Consider the following 25631-nt stretch of genomic DNA (forward strand, 5'->3'; position numbering starts at 1 on the left):
AACATGACTCAAAGGCACACAGAGAAGCTAGATTAGGAATTTCATTTTTTGTGAATTTGTTTTTAATTTCAATTTCATTTTATTTTCATTTTGTAAAAGAAGCCTATATAAAGGGCATCATTCTCATTTCAGAGGAGGCTTGCTCCATTAGGAGTGGTAGTAGTAGATAGCTCTCTCTCTTTAATTTTCATTTCTGTCTTGAATTTTGGGTGGAGATTGGAAGGAATTCTGTTTTCATTCTCCATCTGCAACATCTCTGCTTTGTTCTTCTGCATAATTCAAGGAACTGTGATTTGAATCAAGGCTCTCTTTACTGCTTTCATCTCTATTTCTTCTTCAAATATTTTCTCTGTTGGATCAAGGAAGGGCTTGAGATCTAGACTTGTTTTCTAGTCTCTTTGATTCCCTGAGATCTTCAATTTTATTTTGCAATTGAGTTGAGTTCTTGGCCGCTCTTCTGTTTTTACTGTTTCATTGGTTTTCAATTTACTTTCAAGCAATTTAATTCTTCTGCACTTGTTCTTCATTTTACATTTCTGTTCATGATCCCAATTTACTTTCCTGCAAGTTAAGCTTTCTGCAAGAGTTTCTGAGTTTTGATCTATTGCTCTCTTTAATTTCCTGCACCCAATCCCCTTTACATTTAATGCAATTTACTTTTCGTGCAATTTAAGTTTCAGCTCTTTTACTTTCTTGTTCTTTAAGTTTCCTGCAATTTTATTTTCTGCATCTTTTAAATTCCTTGCAATTTACTTTCTGTTGATTAATTTCACACAATTCACTCAATGTTAGCTTGACTAAACTAATCACCCACTAAAGTTACTTGATCCATCAATCCCTATGGGATCGACCTCACTCTAAGTGAGTTATTACTACTTGATGCGACCCGGTATACTTGCCGGTTGGATTTGTGTGTTGGAAATTTGTTTTTCCGCAAAAACACCATCAAGACTCTTCCTAATCTCCATATATTTGTGCAACTGCCTTCTGTTTTGCTTTCCAAACCTTCCGATAACTGGGCTTGAAGCCGTAATCAGCTTCAGTTGCTTGTTGCAACACCTTGATTGGTACTGCAACATCCACACTAACCAACGGAAAAATCCTCGCACAGATAACGTGGTAATCAAGCTGACGGTGATCACTGGAAATAGATGTGGCTAAGCAAGTGTGGGGACCGTTGTACCTCCTTACCTCCCAGGTGCCCTTTCGTGCACGGAGCGAAATCCGAATCAGCCAACTACAAGTTTTGCCGAAATCCTTGCACTTTCCATGATACTTCAGATGGTCCAATTCCAACACTCGGTACTCAACACCTCGATGGATGCTATAGTCCTTCACATTAAGAACAACTTCATCTTTACTCTGGAAGGATTGCCCAATCTGAAATTCTGTTGATGAACCGCCAACTGTAGCAACTCCCGCCGGGTCTTCACCCAGAGCCTCCAAGTTTAGCGTCGAGAAGTGTGGAGGGTAATGCTGTGTGCCAGAACTTGAAGGACCTTGTTGTGCATGTGGATTAGCACCGGTGTCATCATCGCTGTCCCCAAAGATATTTACAGGCTCCTGGTCAGAGTCATCGTCCCGCATTGCATTCTCTACTCGATCAGGTTCCCCAAAGCCTTGAACTTCATCATCTGTGGCACGACTGAATTCCCCCTGAAATGCCTGCTGCAGGACCCCTTGATTCGGGGAAGGTACAGTTTGAACTGCCTCTGTTTGTACCAAATCATCCGCAAAGGAAGGTGAGGCAACCTGCGGAACAGATGGCCGGATCGCAGGCACCGAGCAAGACGCACCGCCTGCGGTAGTCGAGCTATGAACAGGAGCCGATGCCCCAGAACTATCTAGAGTAACCTCCAACTTCGCATACAGTTCGTGTATTCTGACCTCAGGAAAACTCCTTACGCAATGAAACAGAACCCTAATATCTTCGTCAGCCGCTAACACCAACGTATCATACATGACACCGCTCGAGACTATAGCGATGGGAATCTTGTAGAAGATCTTCTTCACAAACTTGCTCCCAAAAACCCCAAGTTTCTACAAGATGCTACTCTTCACATCTGACAAACTGTTTGATGAACTAACAAATACACTCAACGGTTCTCTGTCAGTGAACTTCACACCATATTTTTTGCTTTTTTTTTATTTTTCCAGAGCAATGTACTAAGACAAGAACACACTCTTCCTCACTTGACATTGTGATAATGATCTCCTCACCAGCTTGAATCTCACTCAACTATATATAGATTTTCAATCTACATAAACCGTCCTAGGTTACAGGGTTTTATGCCCATTGGACGTCCTTCATAAACCGTGGTTGCCAGCCACGTTTCATACATTTCTTTCTTCATAAACCGTGGCTACTTCCAGCGGTTTCTTACTTTCATTCTTAAAGAGTAAACCGTGGCTACCTACCACGATTTACGTTGTGCTTTTCTTCCATGTAAAACCTGCCTGCCAGCCACGGTTTATGTGTAGCTTGAAACCGTGGTTGACTCCCACGGTTTACATAGATAACGAAACAAGACATTCAGGTATCAATTTCTCCATTGTTGTAATCTGGTAAATCTTTCTCATGTTTATTTTAATTTGGTCATTTGCCCTAAAATTTAATTGAAATAAAAATTTGGTTAAATTGAAAAATGATTCCATTCGACCTTGCAAAATTAAACAAATCTGCCATATTATATGAAATTTTTTTTTAAATAATATTAATTAGTTTTTACAAGACATTGTTTATATTTTTTTTCAATAAAAGGATTTCATTAAAAACTTTTAAATTCTAGAAACCTAGTTAAAAATTGAGTTAACACTTTTAATACATAATATGTTTTTCAAGATATTGATATTCTTAAAATATTTAAAATTGATATATTTTGATGCCAATGCAATCATGATTGATAAAATGAATTATCTCGTTATTTTTATTTTGATAATAAGACTCTTTTATCTTAGATAGAGTAAATTATTATTTTTAATTATCTCTGATATAAAACTTTAAAACACTAATAAATTTAATTATAAATAAATAAAATTAGTTTTGTACTCACAAAAATAATTTTTATATGACAAAAGTATTAAAGATTAATTTTATTTATATATAGAAAGATTGTTGATATTCTAAATTTTCATAAGTAAAAATGATATTTTTTCATCTTTTAGGAGTATAAATATAATTTTATTTATTTATGAATAAATTTATCAATATTCTGAACTTTCTTAAATAAAATTTGATAGTTTATTCCTCCAACATATTTTTTTCCTATTGCATTTATAGATGAATAGGTTGAGAAATTATATAGAAATCTTACCTATAATTGATCTATTAAGTTAGTAAAAAAAATTAATGAATATAATAGTCATTGAATAAAGTTTGAATACAAAGAACTACATGCAAGTAGATACTAATCATGATAGTCTAAGTTTAGAGGCACACTTTGTAATTGAAGGTCCTTAAACTCGAACAATTTTGGTGGAAAAATTCCGTCTTCAATTGGGAATCTAGCAAACCTGAATTGGCTTGATTTAACAGAAAATGAATTTGAAGGAGTAATCTCAATATCCCCTAGTCTAGACATGCTCCTGAAAGCACAGCACTTGTAAGTTGTTGTCTCTTTCTTTTTTATTTTTATACTATAAAAATTTTGGAGCAACCATTGATGAGTTGTCTCCATAGGACCTTAAGGTAACAGATTCAAGCCTTGACGAGGGGCCGTGCGAGTCAGCAAAACTGGTGGTTGATGGTTGGTGGTGAGGGATGAAGTTGCAGTATTCAGAAAAGGAGAAAGAAGTGAGAAGGGGTAAAATGATAATTTAAAAATAAAATAGTGAATGAGTAGGTTTGTTTGACCGCGGCTTAATAATTAGTTATTGGCTAAAGTTTGACTAATATTTCCATGACAAGATTTTATTTTATGCTTTTCAGGATATTTTGCAACAATAAGCTGGAAGGTCCCCTGCCAAATATTACTGGAACGAGCTCCCTGAAATACTTGTAAGTAGACAAGCATTTGATTTTAGATAACTGCATTATTATTAATCACGATAGTTTAGTTTTAGTTTTAGGCGTCTAATATTTATATGTACCCAAATTGACTCTTAACATACCAACATTGAGTTGGTCGAGTGGTGAGCAACTCTGTTCCCATCTCAAAAATCTTTGAGTTGGGATGAATTGAATGTTTCTTGTAATACAATGGTGAAATTCTCTAAAATCTATGTTGAAGGGATTTGAGCAGCGATGCCTTTGATAGCACAGATTTTTCACAATGGCTTTTGACTATGAAGAATTTAACAACATTGTAAGTCTTTCTTTTTGTTACTTATTTCACTCTTCTGTATCAAGGTGCTTTTTTCAACACTTCAATGCAGTTTTTGTCTCGAATGCAGGAGGCGAACCTGTCTGGACAAATACCTGCTGATTTCTTTAGCCTTCCCTCTTTGCAATATGTGTGAGTTTCACTCTCAAATAAAAAAAAACTATCATTATCACTTCTATAATCAATATATTATACTAATGCTGTTACTTTTGCTTTGTTGATAGGGTGCTAAGTAAGAATCATCTTAATAGAACATTGAATCTTGGCCCTAACTATAGCAAAAAGTTGCAACTTATTGATTTGCACTCCATTGACTAGCGTAGAGGAATCATCATTCATCAACACTTGTTATGTTTTGGACTTAACTTATTTTCTCTATTTCTTTGTCATGATCAAGAGCCTAAGCAGTTGAGTAACTCATGAAACACTGCAATGTTGATTGGTGCGGCTGTTGGTGGCTCTTTTGTCCTTGTGTTATTACTACTTGCAGATGTTCATGCTTTCCGCCAGAAGCTAAGGGCAGAAAGAGCGATTTCTCGAAACAATCCTTTTGGTAGTTTTTAATGACAATCCAACAGACTACATGTATTCATGAGCATTTGTGTCTGTGTAGATGAGTTAAAGGCAGCAAGGCAGTTCTCTTTTAAAGAACTTAAGAAATACACAAACAACTTTTCACGAATCGAAGTAGGGCGGGTTAGAATTCAAAGACGAGATTGAACTCCTTTCAAGGGTTCACCACAAGAATCTGGTAAGCCTAGTTGGATTCTGGTTTATGAGTTTGTTCCAAATGGAACCTTGAAGGATACTATCACAGGTTCTTTTACACATCAAGCTTGACACTTACTTCAGATATTAGTTTAGATCATGTTTTGTAATTTGTAATTTTATAAAATGCATGTGATGTGATATATGCAGGGAAATCAGGCATAGAAGGATAAAAGTGGCCCTTGGAGCTGCAAGGGACGCCGATCCTCCAATTATACACAGGGAGTACTGATGCTAGAGCTGATAACCGGAATGTGAAAGTGGTGAGGAATTCAATTGACAAGATCGAGAAGTTTGTTGATCTTGCAATGATGTGTCTTGAAGAATCAGGAGCTGACAGGCCTCCAATGAGTGATGTAGTAAAAGAGATTAAAATCATATTGCACTCAATTGGTTTGGACCCTGCTGCTGAATCAGAACCATCAACTTCATCAAGTTTTCAACATGTATTCAAGCTCGGAAGATATACAAATAAACAATCAGCATGAGCTTAGATAAGTCTTCTAAGATCCAAGGTAAGAGGAAAATAGAACTTTTGGATAAAGAGTTTGTAAATGTTAGCTAAAGGCTGAAACGTGATCAACATTTTAAGTGTATATATATTTCTATAATTATGAAATATATTGGTGTTGTTAAGAACATCCACAAGTATAAACTGTTATTATGCTATGATTTTTTATTAAATAAATAAATAAATATAATATATACATACATACAGATACGAGAGTATTTATACGTTTATATATGTGTAAATATGATTTTCATTGACAATGAGTAGACAATTAAAAGAAGGTATTTGTAGAACAGTTTAAATCGATTCAAAAGATAAAATTGATATAAATTGTATCTATTTAGATTGTATTGATTTGATTTTATTTTATTTTTCAAACACTTGTAAGTTATATTATATAGATTTGAATTAATTTTTTAATCTAATTAGATTTAAATTATTGTAATTTGACTTAGATTGATTTATTTGATTCTAAAAAAAGATTTAATAATTTAAAACTTTGGAATTAAAAAAGAGATAATAATAAAATGGCTTCAACGTGATTTTAAATTTAGAACACCAAATTTAACTAATAATATTTTTTTAAAAAAAATTATTATCATTTACAAGACTTTGTTCATAAAAATCTCAATCAGCTAAACATAAAAATATCATGCTTGAATACAAATTTTAATAAAGGTTTGTTTCGATTACAAGCCACTGAATAATTAAATATTTATACAACAGCAATTAGCCTTGATATCTATGTTGGAGAAGCTATGCTAAGAAACTGTTTTTAGAAAATTATTGTAGATAAAAGTATCAATTAACAATAAAAATAGTATTATATTATATAATATAATATGAATGAGTTGGTTTGAAATTAAATATGAAAGCTAATCTAGTCTAAATCATTATTCATGCCATTTGTTATCAATATGATAAGATTAATCCAATTTAAACTTTTGCAGATATACAAGTTACCTATTATAAAAGCACACACGTTAAAATATCATTAATTTTAAAATATTTAGACTAATTTAATCTTAAGAGTTTTCTTATCTTATCTCTCGTCCTATATTAAATGTTTAATACACATATATAGTTTATGATCATTGGTTAAGGGTATGAACAATAAATAAAAAAAAAATTAAAACATATCTATATATTGAAAAAGTTCATCCTAATGTGATTTGTTGTAATTTTTTTCAGATTTTTGCCCCATTATTTAATTAAAAAAATTTAAGGAAATAAATTAAAAATATTATTGAAAAAAAGTTAAGTTTAGCACCAAATATTATAATAGAAAAATATAAAATAACACCTCATACAAAAATAAATAAATTGAAAATTGGAGCAATGCAAATTAAATTCAAGAAGCAAATATTTAAAATTAAAAAAATTTAGATGAAAAATATTTAAATTTAAGTTCCATAAAAGATAAAATTATATAATTTAAACTTTAAATTATTTAAGATAAGCATACTTTTAAATTTAAAAAGATAACATTTTTTTAAAAGTAGTTATAATTAATCAGACTATTAACACTATAAATACCAATGATATAAATCATATAAACAGAAATAGAAAATTTTCATAGTGTCTTCTCTTTTTCTCCCACAATGAGTGTGAATCAGTGTGTGAAAGTAGCTCTCTTTTTAGGTCTCTTAGTATTATTTTATTTTTCTTTTTCTTTATCAGAAGATGTGAAGTTTAAAGTGAAAGGAGTCACGAACATTGCTACAACGGATGAGAATTTCATATGTGTAACATTGGATTGGTGGCCATCTAATAAATGTGATTATAACCAATGTTCATGAGAAAAAGTTGGGATTCTCAACTTGGTATTTTATTTATTTATTTATTTATTATTTTGTTTGATATTATTGTCGTATATTACCATTCAGAATATTATATGCATTTTTAAATATCATCATAATGATAATTAATTATTCTTTTTGCAGGACTTAAATAACAAGATACTCTCAAATGCAATCAAAGATAAATTATATTTTTTCTGAATTCAAACCATGCATTTTCAAATATCATAATGCTTATTTATTTATTTATTTATTTATTTATATCTATAATTCTTAACCTCTATTTTTCGGTCACTTTGAATATAATATATACTATATTATGTTAATAATAGCAAAAATTGAACGATTATTATATTATTAATAATTAATTCTTAAGTGAATGTATCGTGACAAAAAGATTAATCATTGTATTTTCAACAGGAAATATTTAATAAATAAATAAATAAATAATGATGTATTCTACGTTATTATCTATCATTTAAATGTTCATCTAATTTAATTACTTTTAAAATTGTTGCAGCATTCAATTCTCTAAAAATTAGATTAGGAGGTTCACTAGAAGATCAAATTATTTACCAATTTGGAAATCAAAAACAATGTTCAACTATGAAAAAGAAAGATAACGGCTTGTTTGGATTCAGTGTTGGATGCCTTTCCAAAAAAGATAGAATGAAGTGAATCACTTTTTCAACAAAACTGGGTAATTAATATATATTATTTTAATTTTTTAATATTATTATAATTACTTTACAAACAATCAATCTTATCTTATCTTATGATATTTACTTTAAATTTTGCAGTGTCAAATTTATATTTGGCTTAAACGCACTTATTGGCAAGAAAAATTCTAAGGAGGACCAATTAAACTGGAAAGGAGATTGGAATCCAAACAATGCCATAAGTCTCATGAAGTACACTGTCTCAAAAGGATACAATATAGATTCATATGAATTAGGTACCAAATTAAATTAAAACACTTTAATTTTTTAATTAACTATTTAATTTTCACCCATAATTTTTTATAAATTTAATATTTTGTGTTAATTAATCATATAGGAAACGAGCTATGCTCCGAAGGAGTATCAGCAAGAGTAGATAGTGTTCAATATGTAAAAGATATCACAAAACTAAGGCACATAGTTTAGAGAACTATCATACTCCACCATGAAAGTATACTCACTTGGAATTAGACCACTCCAAGCATTTCACCTTGGTACAGATCGAAACCTTGCTGAAAATTCATGGTGCAACTTCCAAATTGGCTTTTCCTAGAAGTTCTTCAGCCTAACTCCGCCACACACCTTGCATCTCAACGCCAACCAATGCCCGTGTGCAATTGTGGACCCGATTGCCACAACTTATCCTTATCCATGGCAGTGCGGCAATACCATGAGGATACTTCTTGTCTTCTAGAGAACATCATCTTCTCTCATAGAGAGAGCAACCAGAGATCTTTTCCTTCAACGTCTTGTGCAAACCTGATTGTATCAACACATCCTTGACTTGTATTTGCCACAAGCCAAAATTGATTCTTCCATCAAATTTCTCTATTTCAAGCTTCACAGCACTTGAATATCCTGACATTGTTGCAATCGTATACTGGAATAGTATAATTCAACTGTAGACCGTGCACTAGGAAGGGTCCCCAGGAAAGAGAGGTAGGTCACAATAGACACACTTAAATACCAAGTCTTTCCTTAGCCAGAACCTTTCCAAACTGCACTCTCACAGTGTCACACTGCCTTCCAGCAACAACAACAGCAACCAAAGATCAACCTCAAGGCACAGGACAAAATTCTTTTCTGATGTGGAAGGTCAGACTAGGCTGCAACCATGAAGTCTCCCGGGTTGTCGAGAGCTCCTCACAGTTGACCAACAAAGTGGTATCAGAGCCGATGGTTAATCGGTCTAGTGGTTTTAAGGGATATTCAAGGTGAAGCATCGAAAGTCTTCCCGGCAAAGGTGGTTCGGGCGGCGTGTCCCGCGGTGTTTTGCGGTGGTGTGATGGACGAATACTCGTGGTGGTGGAGAAGTTAGAGGGGAGTTGATGCTTGATGTGGAGGCTCACACTTGAGGGGGAGATTGTTAGTGTTGCAAGTGTGAGGAGTGTCGAAGTTAGTCCCACATCAAAGAAAGCAAGAAAGAGTGATGAGTTTATAAGATGAGAGACCCATTTACTTGACACCTTAAGGTTTTGAGTTGGATGTGGTGTCTTCTCATCTTATGTTCTCTCACTTGATTCCTCCACGTTCGGCCCAACATTATTAACGGAGTTACACATCACATTTATAATCTTGGTGCTGGTTTTTGTTGCTTGATTAATTTGTTTAATTCTCATAATATAATTGTATTATAAATTATATTATATAGGTGTTGATAAGGATCTTATTAGCAAGGTTCAAGACCCATATTTTTTGAGCAAAATTGCACAAACTTTTAAGGATGTTTCAACGGCAGTGAAGAAATTCACACCATGAGCTGGAACATGGGTTGGGGAATTTAGTGGAGCTTATAATAATGGAGGCAAAGATGTATCCCATACTTTTGTTAATGGCTTTTGGTACATTTTCTTTTTAATTGAATTTCAGCTCTCTAATTTCTTTTATATATTTTTCCTAATAATTTTTTTAATTCATAATAACTATAGGTATTTGGACCAATTGGGTATGACATCAACCTTCAACCACAAAGTTTATTGTAGACAAGCTTTGATCGGAGGAAATTATGCTTTGCTAAATACCACATCATTCATTCCTAATACAGATTATTATGGGTATGTCACATATATTCATTTATATTTATATAAGTAGTTAAATTAAATGTGATTTTTGAATGAATAACAATTTTATTTTCTTTGAACAGAGCACTTTTGTGGCATCGACTTATGGGAACCAATGTGCTCTCTATTTCTCATGATAGTTCTCCATATCTATGTACATATGCTCATTGTTCTAAAGAAGGGGTAAGCTAGTAATTTTATTTATATATTTATTTATTTATTATTTTAAGATAATTTTTTATAAGTTATAACATATTGTCGATCTAATTATTATTTTAGAGTGGAATCACATTGCTACTAATAAATATGGAGAATTCAACATCCTTTGATGTGTCACTTGTGAATGACATGAATCTTTATCCATAGGAATTGACATCAAAAGAAATAAACACATTGAATTTGATGGATTCATTGAAAAGAAAAGAGTACCATTTGACACCTAAAGATGGAAACATTCAAAGTGATGTTGTGTTTTTGAATGGAACTCCATTAAAACTCACCAAGTCAAAGAAAATTCCAGAGCTTAAACCAAAGATTGTTGATCCTTCTTCTTTTTCTCCGATCAAAGTTGCACCTCATTCAATAGTTTTTGTGCAAATGGATGATTTCAATGCACTTGCATGTGCACCTCCTACAAAATAAATTATTATTAGGGTTCTCTAATGTTTCTTTTTTATTTTTCTTATAGAACTTAGAATTATTAAAACAGATAGAGCATAGGCATATATATTTATTTGACTGGAAATAGTTTATGATTAATTTTTTTTAATTTTTTTTATTTTCAATTAGTTATATATATTTATTTATATATATTTCTTTATTATTGATGATTTTAACAATATTCATATTATTTACATGATTGAAAACCAATTGATTAATAGCCACTATATATTCATATATAACAATTTAAATTCACAATTGAATATAATTTAAATTATTCATAGATAACTTCTTAATATTTGCTTTATAATAAAAAATATGGTATTATAATACTTGTGGTAAATTGTCAGCAAATTTCATTCTTAATAACGTTAACTAAGTTATTAGTAATAGAATTATCTTCTTGAGCTGTTTTAAGTTTTTAACTTTTTTATTGTAATTAAATATTTTTTTCTTCGTAAAGAAAATCTCGATAAGTTAAATACGAAAATTTTATGATTGATGCAAATTTTAATAAAGGTTTACTTCATTTACAAGTTACTGAACAATTGAATGTTTATACTATAGCAATTGGTTGATTTCCTCATTAAATTAGTATAAAATTACTTTTTTCAATTAGCAAATTAAAAAGGAAATTTTGGTACAGGAAATAAAATCCAGAGAAAAAATTGGTGAAATAGAAGGTGTGCTAAAAGACATAATCCAAATACTTGATGGATGACCTGGACACCGAGAGAAGAAGGGGCTCACGGCTTAGCAAACCTACAGCTTAGATAGGAATTGGATGAAATTCCCTCCTGAAGAATGAAAAAAAAAAAGAATTCGAGGATAGATTTCAGAGAGCAAGTCATCTTCTGGGTTTAGGTGCGGCACTGGTCATGGATCCAACTCTGCTTCTGGTTGGGCTGCCCAGCCCCGAAACTGTCCAAAAACAGAAAGAAAAATAAAAAAAAATACCAATTCCACATCCGTTGAACTATCCACTTGTTGGACCTAGATATTTGTGTTTCATAATATTAAATATAATTAAAATAATAGGTTTAGCTATTCAATAAAATTACTAATTAAATTCTTTTTATAAAAAAATATAAAATTTACATTGTTAATACAATAGTTGTATATTGACTATAGTTATATTGATTTGACTGTTGCCAAAAATCATAAACTTCTTGTATTTACCAAAAAGAAGGAATTGTGCATGTTAAGAGAAGAAATTAAGAGTCTTTAACATAAACTTTTACTAATTTACAAGATAATTGTCACACAAATCTTTGTTTATTAATTTATTTTAAGTATTATATTTTCATGCACACCTCAAATTATTAGTTTTTTCAACAATACTAAAATGTACCATTCATTTTTCTAAACCCCATCATGATAAAACTTTTTACCAGCATGCCATCTAAATTTGTTGAATTTAAACCCAACTCTATAAAATATCGGCAAATAAGTTTCATTAACCTGTGATCCAAAGCAGAAGAAATGTTCAAGTTAAAAGATTCCCTATGAATTCCATGGAATAAACAATATTAAATGTGTTCTTAAAGAATGGATGCAATATATGTACAAAGGGTGAATCATGTGTTATTATAATAGTATAGTTAAATAATATTTTAGGGTTATTATATTAATATTAGTAAACTTAAATACTTATATTATATTATATTATGAATTCCATGGAATAAACAATATTAAATGTGTTCTTAAAGAATGGATGCAATATGTGTACAAAGGGTGAATCATGTGTTATTATAATAGTATAGTTAAATAATATTTTAGGGTTATTATATTAATATTAGTAACTTAAATACTTATATTATATTATATTATATTATATATGAGTCTTTTTAATTTAGATATGGAAGGGAAATTGATGTAAGACGGAGTTATGGAATATATGAATACTTTACACAGATGTGGTGTCAGTATTAAAGAAATTGAACGGTCCGATTTAAGGGTAGGTAATCAAATAGTCCGATTTAATCTATACAAATCGGACGGTCTAATTTGCGTTCTTCCAACCACGTGTCGCGCATGTATTGAGCCCGAACAACGGTGTCCATTATACCAACATACCCCTTCCTGAAGCCCCCACTCTCTCCTCCAAAGTCTTTTTCTTGAATCTACTCAGCCACCATTTTTCCTCCTATTCTTCTTCAATTAAAAAAAATTACAATGCCAAAAAAATAAAAATGTAAAAATATTGATCGTCTTGAATTTCATATTATCAATTATCTCTATTATTCTGATCATGTAATCTTTTTAAATTTTTTTATCTTAAAAAATTATTATTATTAAAAATTTAGGAATATATATTTAAATGATATATGTTACAGAATTATTATTATTATTATTATTATTATTAGAAATTTAGAAATATATGTTACAGAATTATTATTATTGTTAGAAATTTAGGAATATATGTTTAAATTTAGTTAGTGAACATTTTAATCAATGATAATGTTTGAATTAGACTAATGTAATAGATTAGTAAAATATATATGTTTAGAATTTTTTATAATAATTTTAGAAATTATGATTAATAATTAGATTTTGTAAAATATAATATATTTTTACTCTAGTAATAATTATTTAGTTATTGTTAGATATTTAATTAACTTAAACAGGGATAAAGCTACGTATGATACAGGAGGCAGTGCCCCAAAAAAAATTGTTTACAAAAATAATAAAAAATAAAAGAATGGCTCCTTTAAAAAATATATGGCCTCCTCCTTTAAAAAATTGTTCTTCTGTCCGTAATTTTTATTCAAAAAATGAGTGTAGTAAAAAATAATTGAAAAATAGTGTATTATTTGAGCTATGAATGAGTCATATGCTTAGTTAAAAAAAAAGTTCTAATCCATATTAGAAGTAAGAAATTAAAAGAAATAGCAACAAGAAGCCAACAAATCACTTCTTCCATTCTTTTCTCTTTTTTCAATTAGAAAATAAAACATCACTCCATATTTCCATTATCATTACAACTTAAAAGATAGCAAGTAGTCTTTAGCCTTCCATTATCATATCTCATTCTTCTTTTTTTTGTAAGTTATTTTTTATTTATTTTTTGAATAATTTATATATTTATTTATTTATCTAGTTTATAATCTTATAATAATAATTTAAGTTTTTGAAAAGAATTGAAGATGATAATCATGTATTATAATGTTATCCTTGTATTGTTTTTAATTTTTTTCTCATTATTAATTGTTTGTGACATTGATATTATTGATTTGCACAAAAATAAAAAAATGAGTTTAGTTAAGTTGCATAATGTTTATCTTATTATCTATATAAATTCTCAATTGTAGGAATTTAGTTGAATCATGAGTAAGATAAAAATAATAGACATTTTTTTAAAAAGACTAGCCAGAAGAGTGAAAATATTTCTAATGTTGTTACATCAATACCAACCTCTTCAATACTTGAGGCATCAAATATGAGTACTTTAGCTCCTCAACAAGACAGTTCAAAGTCAAAGCGCCCACGACTTAATCCTTAACAAATGGAAGTATGTCATTTGGTAAGAGATCCAGGAATTCGACCAATGATTTGGAAGTTTCATTCAAGTAAAAGAGATGAAATTCGTCGAGCTTATCTTAAAGCTGGACCAAATCAACCAATACTTGATAATTATCCTTTCTCGAGCGATACAAGTCATCGTCATCATTTTCAAGCTTCTTGGTTTGAATTATATCCTTCATGGTTAGAGTATTCTATTGAAGATGATGTTATATATTGTTTACCATGCTACCTATTTGCTATGGAATCTTCAATCAACACAAGTTCAAATGCTTTTATCGAAAATGGCTTCAGAAATTGAAAGAAGGTAAATAGTAGAAAAGATGGTCTTTTTTTTGAATCACATTGGCAAAGTTCCCAATTTGTTCCATCGTAGGGCAACAAAATCATGTGATAATTTGATGAAGCAATCACAATATCTTGATACACTTATAAAACGACAAACATCAGAGAAAATTGAAAATAATCGACGTGGACTTGGAGCATCTATTGATTGTATTAGATGGTTGACTTTTCAAGGTTACGTTTATAGAGACATGATGAAAGCTCAAGTTCAGATAATCGAGGTAACTTTATTGAATTGTCAAAGTTTTTGGGTTCTTACAATAGTAGTGTTCAAAAGCTTGTTTTGAAAAATGCTCCTAGATTTGTTAAATATACTTTAAGTGATGTTCAGAAAAAAATTCTACATGATCTTGCTACAATGGTGAGAAACTCAGTTAGAAAGGATATTGGAAATGCTAAATTTTTTATTATCATTGACAAAGCTTGTGATGAATCTAAAAAAAAGCAGATGGCTATTGTTGAGACTTGTTGATGTGGATGGTTTTGTTCGTGAACGCTTCTTTGATTTTGTACATGTTAGTGATATTAGTGCATTGACTTTGAAAAAAGAGTTGATGTCTGTGCTTTCTATTTATAATGTCCAAATTGAAAACATTCGAGATCAAGGGTATGATGGTGCTAGCAATATGAGAGAGGAATGGAATGGTTTATAAGCTTTATTTCTCAATGATTGCCGACAAGCATATTGTGTCCATTGTTTTGCTCATAAATTGTAGTTAGCACTGGTGGCTGCTTCAAGGAAAGTACTTCAAATTCATGAGTTCTTTACAAAATTGACTGCTATTGTCAATATTGTTGGTGCATCTTGCAAATGACATGATCAACTACAAGAAGCTCAAAAAATTGAAAATACAAAATTGATTGCCAATGATTAGCTAGAAATAAGTCAAAGTGCAAATCAAATGGACACTTTACAAAGAATTTGAGATACAAGATGGAATTCTCACTTTCATTCTATTTGTAACTTGATAAGAATGTTTGCAACTACTCATACCGTGCTTAATAACATTATTGATGATGGTACAACTTTTGCTCAAAGAGGTGAGGCTTATGGTGTCAACAAAGTGCTATCCTAGTTTGAATTTATTTTTTCGTTATAATTGATGAAGAAAATTATGGAAATTACTAATATTTTGTGTCAAGCATTACAACAAAAATCTCAAGATATTTTGAATGCAATGCATGTTGTTTCCACATCAAAATTTCTTCTTCAAAAATTGAGGGATAGTGGTTGGTGCAATTTACTTGAAATTGTTAAGAAGTTTTGTTAAAAATATGAAATTGACATTCCTGGTATGAGTATACAATACATGGTTGGAAGAGGTTGATCTCATCAACCAAAGATAACAATCGAGCATTATTATCGAGTAGATGTGTTTTTGGCAGCAATTGACTCTCAAATTCAAGAGTTAAATAGTAGATTCAATGAGAAAACCATGGAGCTTTTGACTTTAAGTATTGCTTTGGACCTTAAAGACAATTTTAAGTTGTTTAATATTCAGAATATATGCAAGTTAGCTGAAAAGTTTTATCCTTTAGATTTTTCTGATCATGAAAGGATTCTTTTGAATGCTCAATTGCAACATTATGCATTTGATATACCAAATCATCTAAAAGATGTTGGGACACTTTCTGAGTTATGTAAAATATTGAAAGAAACAGGAAAATCAAGAACTTATTATTTGGTTGATAGACTGATTCGCAATGTCTTAACTCTTCCAATATCTACAGCAATAATAGAAAGAACTTTTTCGGCAATGAAAATTGCTAAAACAAGACTTCGGAGTAAAATGACAGACGAATTTCTTGCAGATAATTTAGTCATTTACATTGAGAAAAAAATTGTAGCTACTTTTAGTGCAGATTCAATAATAGATAACTTTGAATCAAGGAAAAAGCATCGAGCTTAATTGTCTATGTAGGTTATAAATTTTAATTTATTTCAACTCTAATAATATTATTATTAATTTTTTCATTGCATAAGTTATGGTTGTGATTTAGATTATTTACATAAAGCATAATATATTTTTTTAATAATTTTGTAGGGAACATCTAAAGGAATTAAATAGTATTTGAAGATTTTAAAAACAAGTATATAACAACCTATATTTATAATATTTGAAATTAGTTTTGAGATATTTGTGTTTAAGTATTTTAATATACAATATGTTCAGTTATTTTATAAAAAGTAAATTTTAAGCCAGTTATTATTTTTAATTTTTTTGTTAAAATAAAAAATTAAAAAAATATTGGTCTCCCTAATAAATATTGTCTAGTTTTATTCCTTGACATAAATATATTATTATAGTTGAAATTTTAATAAATAAAGTGGAGCATTGTTAGTTAAATAAGAATTGGATTTATTTATTAGTTATTATTAATAGTAAGTTAGTATTTATTATTAGTGAAATAGGAATTATTATCCAATAAATTATTTATGAATAAATAAATAAATAAATAATCATATAAGGAACAATTCAATAAAATTTTAGGTTAATATGTATATAATAATATCATAATTTTTAAAAATTAAAAATCATTCGAAATAATTTCTAGTATTATTAATAAAATTTAGAAGTTAAATTATTATTATTCTAGAGTTTAGTAAATTAGATTTAGTAAAATCAATTGTTTTTTGGTATTTTCAATAATTAATAATAGTTGTTAGGTATTTAATTAATATATTTTGTGTAGTTAAATATGAAATTTTTTTAATAATGATAGTTAATTAATTGGTAGGTTAGTTGTATTTATGTATACATGCTAGTTATTGAATTAGCTAATTAATAGTAAGTTTAACATTAGTTTAATAAATTAGTTACTATTATTAGAAAATTATTAACTTTTAGTAGTAAATTAGTAATTATAATTATTTGACTAATAGTTTGCTATGTTTTTGTAGAGTTTACAAATTTGACATGTATGTTAGGAAATTATTTAATTTCCTAATTTATTTGTGGAAAATACATATATTAATTATAATCACAAATTACGCTATTTCAAATTAAATTACTTATATAATGTTGATCTCATTTATTGTTATAAATGTTAAATTGAATAAGTCATAATTACTTTTTATTTGGAATTAAATGAGAATAAAACCAGATATTATCTTTTATTCTTAAGATAATTATCTTTTGGATTTTAGATATATTATCTTTTGGACTTTAGATAGTATTTTATTTGGCCTTTAGGGTTTAATAGGTGCCATCCTCGAATATAAATAGTGCCTTCAGGGTTTCGGTTCCCAATATACCAAAGTCGTGTTTGTTGCTCTTTTCCCATCGAAAGAGTTGCAATCCAGCCGCCTAGGGATACAGAAGGCTTTGGTTGAGGAAGATCGAAAGAACCACAAGACTGAGTCTTTCCATCAATTTCTGACTTTTATGAGAAAAGTTATGCTTCCGCATTATGATATATTTTTGATGATTCAATATGGATGATCTGGGTTAATAAAATTATTTATTCCAACAAGTGGTATTAGAGCCATCCATAATTTAGTCATAAAAAATATTTAATTTTATTTTGTTGAATCAATTATATAACACAGGATAGTCGTGAGTTTATATCCTATTTGGAATTATCTCAGAATTTTGAGTTTTCTTTAAAAAAAAATTATTCACTACAGTATGGTGGTTGGAGACTGATATATGTTCAGTCTTTGAGTTGGTACAACCTAGGTCTCTTCTCTCTCTGCAAATTCGTCATCCGTAGTGGTTGTGAGATGACAGATGCTTCTGGTTTGTACAATTGTGATTCTCAGGACACACAATGATTTACTTTTCTTCTATCATGCGTCATCGGTAAGGTGGCTCTACTCCTCTGAACCTTTATCTCGTAATCTTGTGTTGATGACTTTCCATTGTATTTAATTTTTCTTATCTTCGTTCAATTTTGTGTTCCAAGAGAAATAAGAAATTTAGGGTTCTTCTTCAGCAGATTCTTTGCCTCGCTTCTTGGAGAAAATACAATTCCTTGTATTTATTATCGATTAATTACTATGATTACTGATTATGGTAAGGTTGTTTCTGTTATGCTTAGTTATTTGATATCGTAACCCTATGTTTATTCTTTCTTATTTTCATTCAATTTTGTGTTTCAAGAAAAATCAATCGGGTATTAAGGGTTCTTGTTCAACAGATTTTTTGCCCCATTTCTTGGGGAAAATAGAAATCCCTTGTATTCGTTTTCCATTAATTACTAAGATTACTTATTATGATAGATTGTCTTTGTGATGTTTAGTTCTTTGATTTTCATGTAATTTGTATCTTCTTTTTTTTCTTGAATAAGGTGCACCATGTGGTTGGTATGCTCAATGCTAATTTTTGTCATCATCATGAGGTGATTCTTCCCTTTTTATGTTTTCAAGGCAAGGGTTTCTACCTATTACTTGAATAGACATCATTTCTATTCAGTATAGTTTCTGAGTTGTCAATGAATTGCTTTTTATCATTCCTTTTATCCTAGAAGTTTCATATATCAATCAACCTTTCTTTCTTGTTTGCATGTTTTTCTGTGCATTGCTTTTTATCAACTCTTAGGATCTTCTTTTATATGGTTAACTTTTATTTACAGAGATCCTTTGTAAAGTATGTTGTATCTTACTTTTATTGGATAGAATATTAGTAAGGTTATTGCTAGGTATTGTTATACAAGGATTTCCATGTATATAGTTTTCTTATCTTCTCTACAAAATTTCTGGGTAGTAATTCTTATTATTAGACATTTTTCATTGTTCTTCCTCTTTAATGTTTGTCTTCTGTTTCCTATTTGTTGTTTAGCTTATTTCTTACTTATTATTGTTCTCTGATTTTTATCTAGATTAATTATGTGTTTTTTCCTGTTTCATTATTTTCCTTTCAATTTCTGAATTCAACCAAATCAACTCATTCATAATTTAAATCACACTATACTGTGTAGTATGTCAGTAGTTATTATCAAATCAATAGACTATGAATTTGGTGGTAGTTGGTGGGCATCAACTTCATGATTTAATCCCAATTAAAAATGGTCTTTCTTTTTTCTTCGAGTATGTGTTCTCTTTTGTATAGCCACATATGTTTACAACAATATAGCTTGTTTTCTCTCCATCATCATCTTTTTTTTGAATTCAAATGTCAACTTCTTCTTTCAATTTGTCTATAAAAGGAGAGTGCAGTTGAGTATGTTGTGTATAAGTTTCTTTGCGGTATACACTGTCTACTGTGTTTATCTTTTTTAGCCTACTCTTATCATCTTTCTTACTGCTCTATATTTGCTTTCTTAATCTTGGTTGTAATGCCTCCTCCTTCTGATATGATTTCTAAGCTTCATCCTCCTAGAGAGGCATGGAGACCGAGAGTAAGGGTGTTGAGGCTATGGGTTATTCCCTCCTTTGAAAATCATGATGTATCTAATTCAATGGAAATGATTTTGGTTGATGAGAATGTGAGGATTTGTTCGAATTATTTTTTCCATGCATAATTTTCTTCATTTACATTGTTCATGTTTCTTTTGCTTCAGTCATATCCTTTGTGTTATTTTTTACAATGTGATTTCTGTTCTTTGTAATTTTTTTTTCTTCTGTGCTTTGGGTTTCATTTTTCAACATAGATGAAAATAAAAAAATTGTATATTTTTTAGACTAATATATTTTCACATCTGTTTAATTTCCAGGGTACAAAAGTTCAGGCCACAGTGAAAAAACAATTAATTAACAGGTTTAAGGAGCATATTATTGAGGGTCATGTTTATCGAATGTCATACTTTAGTGTTGTGGGAAATGTAGGTAGTTATAGGGCTACCAACCATGAATACAAGCTGGTTTTTCTTAATCGTACTGTTGTTATCAATATTTCTGATGATAACATAAAAGCTATAATTTGTTTTAGTTTTTTCCTTTTGCTGAGCTTTTAAAAATGAATGAAGACTATAACTACTTAGTTGGTATGTTCTTCTTCTCTTTTTTTATTCTTTCGTCTAATGTTTTTGTATATTTTTTGTGGTGTTTAAATATTTTTTTTGCACTTTTTGTTAGATGTTATTGGTCTTCTAATTTCTGTGGGTAAAGAGAAAGAGTATTCTAAGGATGGCAAAATTGTAAAGATGATTATTGTTGAGTTGGCCTCAAAAGAATATGTCTATATTGGATTGCTCTCTTTCTAATAGTTATTTCCAACAAATCACATCTTCACTTATTCTTTTAATGCATTCAACTTATTTTGTTCTATCTTAATAATATTAAGTTCCTGTATTGTTTCAGTTTGAAAATGCGGTGTGCCTTATTTGGAGAGTATGTTGATGAAGTTAACCGTTTTTTAGTTCTGGTTATGTTGAGCAACCTATTGTGGTCTTGCATCTTGCTAAAGTCAAAATTTTTAGGGGTAAATAATTTTTGGTTGTTGTTATGTGGATTTACATTTGAATTTTGTTAAATTTATCTCTTAAACTTTTAATTATTTTGTTTAGGACAAGTTGGCCTTCAAAATGTGATGCATGCTACTCAATCTTATTTAATCCTGCCATATCTTAAGTTGTTGAGTTTAGGAAGAGGTAAGTGATGTTCAATAAATTGAAATCTTATTTTTCTTTTTCAAATTTTGTTTTCTTTTCTTTCATAGCGTGCCATTTTTTTTCAACATGGTTGAATAGGGCATTCATGGTACCCAACCTTTGTTTATTGCAAATTAGGGTAAAAGTATCTCATTTTCATGCGTCTTACTAGGAGGTGTAGTATTGAGGATCTTCAAGATAACAATGAGGTGAATTTTATTTAAAGTAACTAGATGCTTTTTTTCATAATTCTACACACTAATGGCTGCTGCTACTTAGGAAGGATCTTTTGTGGTATTTGGAGTTATTAGAGATATTGTGGAAGAAGGTTCTTAGTCGTACTCTTCTTGTATTTGTGGTCGAGCTATACAACCTCAAGGTGGTGCTTACTACTGTGATTTTTGTGCACGTCATGTCACTAATGTCACTCCTAGGTATCTATATTGTTTTGTTTCTGAATATAGTATTGTGTCCTTATTTAATATCATGATGAGGATTAATATTTCAATGTCATTTTTAGTTTTACTTTTTCATTGTATAATGCTAATAATTTTCCTTTTTTTTTACTAGATTTAGGATTAAAATATCAGTGGAGGATCAAATTGGTCATGGTATATTTGTGTTATTTGATCATGAGGCTTCTTATCTATTAAAGAAGTCTTGTGCTAACTTATTCTCTGAATTTCAGTTTGATGCAAATGTAAGTAGGGTTATGAGTTTTCTGTTCTGTTATTATTCTTTATGTATGTATTTGTTGTTATTATTCTTTATCTGTATATCCTTTTACCATGTTAATGTGTGTCATTTTTTGTTACATGTAGGTTGTATGTGGGGATACATATCCTGTCACTTTTCAACAACTGGTTGGAAAGAAGTTGTTGTTAAAGTTGATACTAAACTTGTTGGTCCTGATAAGTATTTTGGAACTTTTCGTGTTAGGAGAGTTTGTGATGATAGTACTATTGTTGCAATGTTTGAACTCCCTAATTATGACGCTGATGATGAGTCAACTCCATTAAAGGTTTCCTCCTGCTCATTTGGATGTATATGTTATGTGGTTTTTGTATTATCTCATTGTTTTTACTTAGTAAATTTTCTCTTTGTTCTGTCCTAGTAGCCATATGTACCAAAATCTGATGTTACGGCTGCTCAGTGTTCAAATGTTGTGAAACAATCCCCTTTTGGGTTGTCAACATGTTCTATTGCTGAGGGTCAATATTTGAGCGGCATCAATCATTCTGCCATTTCTGACTCATAACTTTTTGTTACTCAGGATGAAACCTTCAATGTTACCAAGTTTTTACCTTCTGGTTTGGGAGGATCTATTTCCAATAAGCTACATTTAACAAATATCAAAAAAGAATCTCTAATTGTAATTGATTTCCTAACCAAAAAGGAATCTGAAGTTACCAGTTTGGAAGATATTGTTGCTGATGTTGATATTGCTAAACAAAATGTCAATGAATTGCATCAGAATACTACTGTTACAGAGGAGTTTGCTGAAGATCTTGATATACTGATAAATTCACCAGTCAAAGAAATTCAGGTTGTCTCTTTTTTATGCTGTTTGTAATATAATGTAGATCTATAATGTGCAGTATTTTTTTTACTTCTGTTATTTTTTATAAATATATTTTCTAGGCTCTTTTTGTTTTTAAAAACCAATTCTTTATATTATGTTTTTCTTAATATATTCATAACATTCTATATAAAAACGAAAGAAATATAAAGAGCCTTTTTTTTTTACAAGAACTTCTGTCAACTCTCCTTTGGAATTCCCCACGTTCCACAAAAAGTCTTGATTGTGATGTCGGAGGAAGTTCCAAACCTAAAAGTGGTAGAAGTGGGAAGGCTAAGAGGAATCTCAATCCTGATTTTAACAGCATTGCTGACACCGAGGACGTGCGTAGTAACAAGATGTTGAAAACTGATCATGATTGAGGTACCTCTTTTAATATAGTTGCTGCTCCTAGGATTAAGTGTATGCTAATACGTTTACATCATGTATAGAGGAGTCCAAGTTTTCACCTGTGATGAATTGTTAGTATGGTGACTTATAATGCTATTTAGTGGTTTTTTTTGGAACTGTGTCCAAGAAGTAGCAATGTCCAATTGTTAACCTATGATGTCAAGTACAAAATGGTTCTTTTTCTTTTTTTTTTGGGTTACTACTTAATTTGTTAGGCTTGATTTGCTAAAGGTTGGACATAGTATCTTTTGTATAACCTTAAGAGAAAGTTTTAGCTTGTGGACTTGGGCATATCCTTATCTATTATGTACAAAATCTATATGACTACATCAATTAAATGCAGTAGTTCCTTTTGGTAATTAATATATAATCGGTTCCGCTACGTTACCAACAGCATATCTGCCAACTTCTGCCAACTCTTATTTATAATTGTGTTTCATGGAAGTGTGTTTGTAGATGTGTCTAATAAAAATGTCTTTTTTATAACTATGTTTAATAGAAGTGTCTTTATAGATATATTTTCTGGATGTGTCTCTTTATATATGTATTTAAAATATATTAATTATTAGACACATCTACGAATACACTTCCATAAAACACAAATATAAATAAGAGTTGGCAGAAGTTGGCAGATAATATGTTGGTACCCTATACTTTTCCATATATAATATATAATTTATTGCACTATGTCTAATTAGTTTTTTGCTCCAATATGCTTTTAATTCTTACTCATTATGCAAGTGCACTATTTATGCAAATTTGTTAATACTCTGCATGTGCTTCATTTTCAATAGTGATAAGAAGAACATATATGTGTTTTAATCAAGTTCTATTATACATTTATACTCAACGAATATATTGATTTGACATTTGTAAATTTTATTTTCCTGTTTTTTGTCACTTCCATAGGTGTCAGTTTGACCCTAATATATAGGTTATATCATGTTCATACCATAAAAGATGAATCACACATTATGTTACACTCACACAATGAAGTATATATATATATATATATATATATATATATATATATATATATATATATATATGTATGTATATGTATATCTTTGTGTGTGTATATTTTCGAATCTTATTCCTTATTCTCCTTCTTGATCAATTGTGGTTTCTTTTCTGGTTTTTGTAGATGAACATCAATTATAGTGTTATTATTATATGATTCGGTTTTTCATAATTTTTAGATTTATTTTCAATTTTTTGTTTTCAACCATATAGATGGGTAAGTCTCAGTCAAATGCTGCTGCTAGATTTCATAGACGAATGTCTCTAAAAAGATTACAAGGAAGTTCATTGTCCAGTTCAGAAGGTTAGTAAGGGGTTTCACATTGTTTATCTTATCTTTTGTAATAGATTTTTTATTTTTTATATTTGTTAAACTTTATAATATTTGTTCTTATGAATTTTTTCTTCTTGTATGTTTTAGCCCTTGTTTCTACAACAGTCTCTTGATTCATCTGCTAATTCTACGGGTTATTACTATTTTTAGAAATTTATATGTAATGCTAAGTTCCTTTTATTTTATGTTAATTGGTAAAATATTTTTTAAATATTTTTTTTGTTTTACATTCAATTTGTTTAATTCTTTTAATCATAATTTCATTACCTATTAATTAGTCAATATCTTTTATTTTATCAATTATATCTTGTCTTGTTTTTGTATATATCTTTTATTGTTCTACGTTGTTTGTATAAACTTGTCTCCCCTCCTTTTTTTTGTCCATTTAGTAGAATGGTCTGCTTTGATGAATAATATTCAAGTTATCGATACGAATCATATTCCATCAAGTATTAGTGAATTTCTTTTTCATATCTTTCTTTTATATTAATTGTTTTTATTTGATATGTTATTTATTGTTTTAAAAGGTTCAATCTTACTATAATAATAAATGGACAGCTCCTAACATGAATCTCCATATGGAATTGTTTTTGAATTTTTCTTAAAAAAGAAGGAATAAAATTTATGCACTGTTATTTGGATTAAAAGAAATTAGGTGGTGACTTGATATTTACTATTGTTTTTGTCCGAAATAACATTATAAAAATATAAATATTTAATAATTAAATCGATTTTATTATAAATTATGGCAAAAAATATTTATATAATCAAATTACTTTTGCAAAAATATTATATGGGATAAAAATTCTTGTTGACTAAAAAGATCAGTAACTCTATATATAAAAAAATTCAAATAATAATTTTTTTTAATTATTATTTTTATGTGATAGAATTTACTTCTTTACTCATAATTAATTTTAATATTGATTATCTCCAACATAAAAAATTTAAAGTGTATACTTTTATATTTAATTAGGTGCTCAGTTTATTACACCAATAAAAATAATTAGTTTTCATGCTTCTTATTTCAATATAATATTTCTCTCTCTCTCTCTCTTTCTCTCTCTCTCT

The 25631-nt window shown here is 29.6% G+C and overlaps 2 protein-coding genes and 1 long non-coding RNA gene across 3 annotated transcripts; all 3 read left to right on the forward strand.

The window, feature by feature from the left end:
* The first annotated feature begins 3378 nt into the window (after positions 1-3378).
* Positions 3379-5731, forward strand: LOC112796709 (uncharacterized). Its single transcript, XR_003199339.2, has 6 exons — positions 3379-3602; positions 3680-3803; positions 3929-3997; positions 4230-4304; positions 4393-5073; positions 5241-5731. It is a non-coding gene; the product is annotated as an uncharacterized lncRNA (long non-coding RNA).
* Positions 5732-9917: 4186 nt separating this feature from the next.
* LOC112794829 (heparanase-like protein 1) lies at positions 9918-10821 on the forward strand. Its single transcript, XM_072234400.1, has 4 exons — positions 9918-9931; positions 10048-10173; positions 10263-10362; positions 10546-10821. The coding sequence occupies exons 1-4, from the start codon at positions 9918-9920 to the stop codon at positions 10819-10821; spliced, it is 516 nt and encodes a 171-aa protein (XP_072090501.1).
* A 3824-nt stretch (positions 10822-14645) lies between these two features.
* On the forward strand, positions 14646-24842 carry LOC112796710 (uncharacterized). Its single transcript, XM_029297849.2, has 9 exons — positions 14646-14668; positions 14738-14927; positions 20362-20521; positions 21154-21237; positions 21617-21671; positions 21808-22258; positions 22511-22783; positions 22988-23179; positions 24440-24842. The coding sequence occupies exons 1-8, from the start codon at positions 14646-14648 to the stop codon at positions 23159-23161; spliced, it is 1410 nt and encodes a 469-aa protein (XP_029153682.2). The 3' UTR covers positions 23162-23179; positions 24440-24842.
* The last annotated feature ends 789 nt before the right edge of the window (positions 24843-25631 follow it).

Source organism: Arachis hypogaea, chromosome 4, assembly GCF_003086295.3.
Source record: "Arachis hypogaea cultivar Tifrunner chromosome 4, arahy.Tifrunner.gnm2.J5K5, whole genome shotgun sequence".
Classification (NCBI taxonomy): Eukaryota; Viridiplantae; Streptophyta; class Magnoliopsida; order Fabales; family Fabaceae; genus Arachis; species Arachis hypogaea.

Bases quoted from the DNA above. Each gene is read 5' to 3' on its own strand.
- LOC112794829 (XM_072234400.1), top strand. The intron at 10,174-10,262 runs GTATGTCACATA...TTCTTTGAACAG, and splicing joins CCTAATACAGATTATTATGG to AGCACTTTTGTGGCATCGAC. The intron at 10,363-10,545 runs GTAAGCTAGTAA...CTTTATCCATAG, and splicing joins CTCATTGTTCTAAAGAAGGG to GAATTGACATCAAAAGAAAT.
- LOC112796710 (XM_029297849.2), top strand. From the start codon at position 14,646: ATGGCTTCAGAAATTGAAAGAAG. The intron at 14,669-14,737 runs GTAAATAGTAGA...GTTCCATCGTAG, and splicing joins GCTTCAGAAATTGAAAGAAG to GGCAACAAAATCATGTGATA. The intron at 21,672-21,807 runs GTATCTATATTG...TTTTTTTACTAG, and splicing joins GTCACTAATGTCACTCCTAG to ATTTAGGATTAAAATATCAG.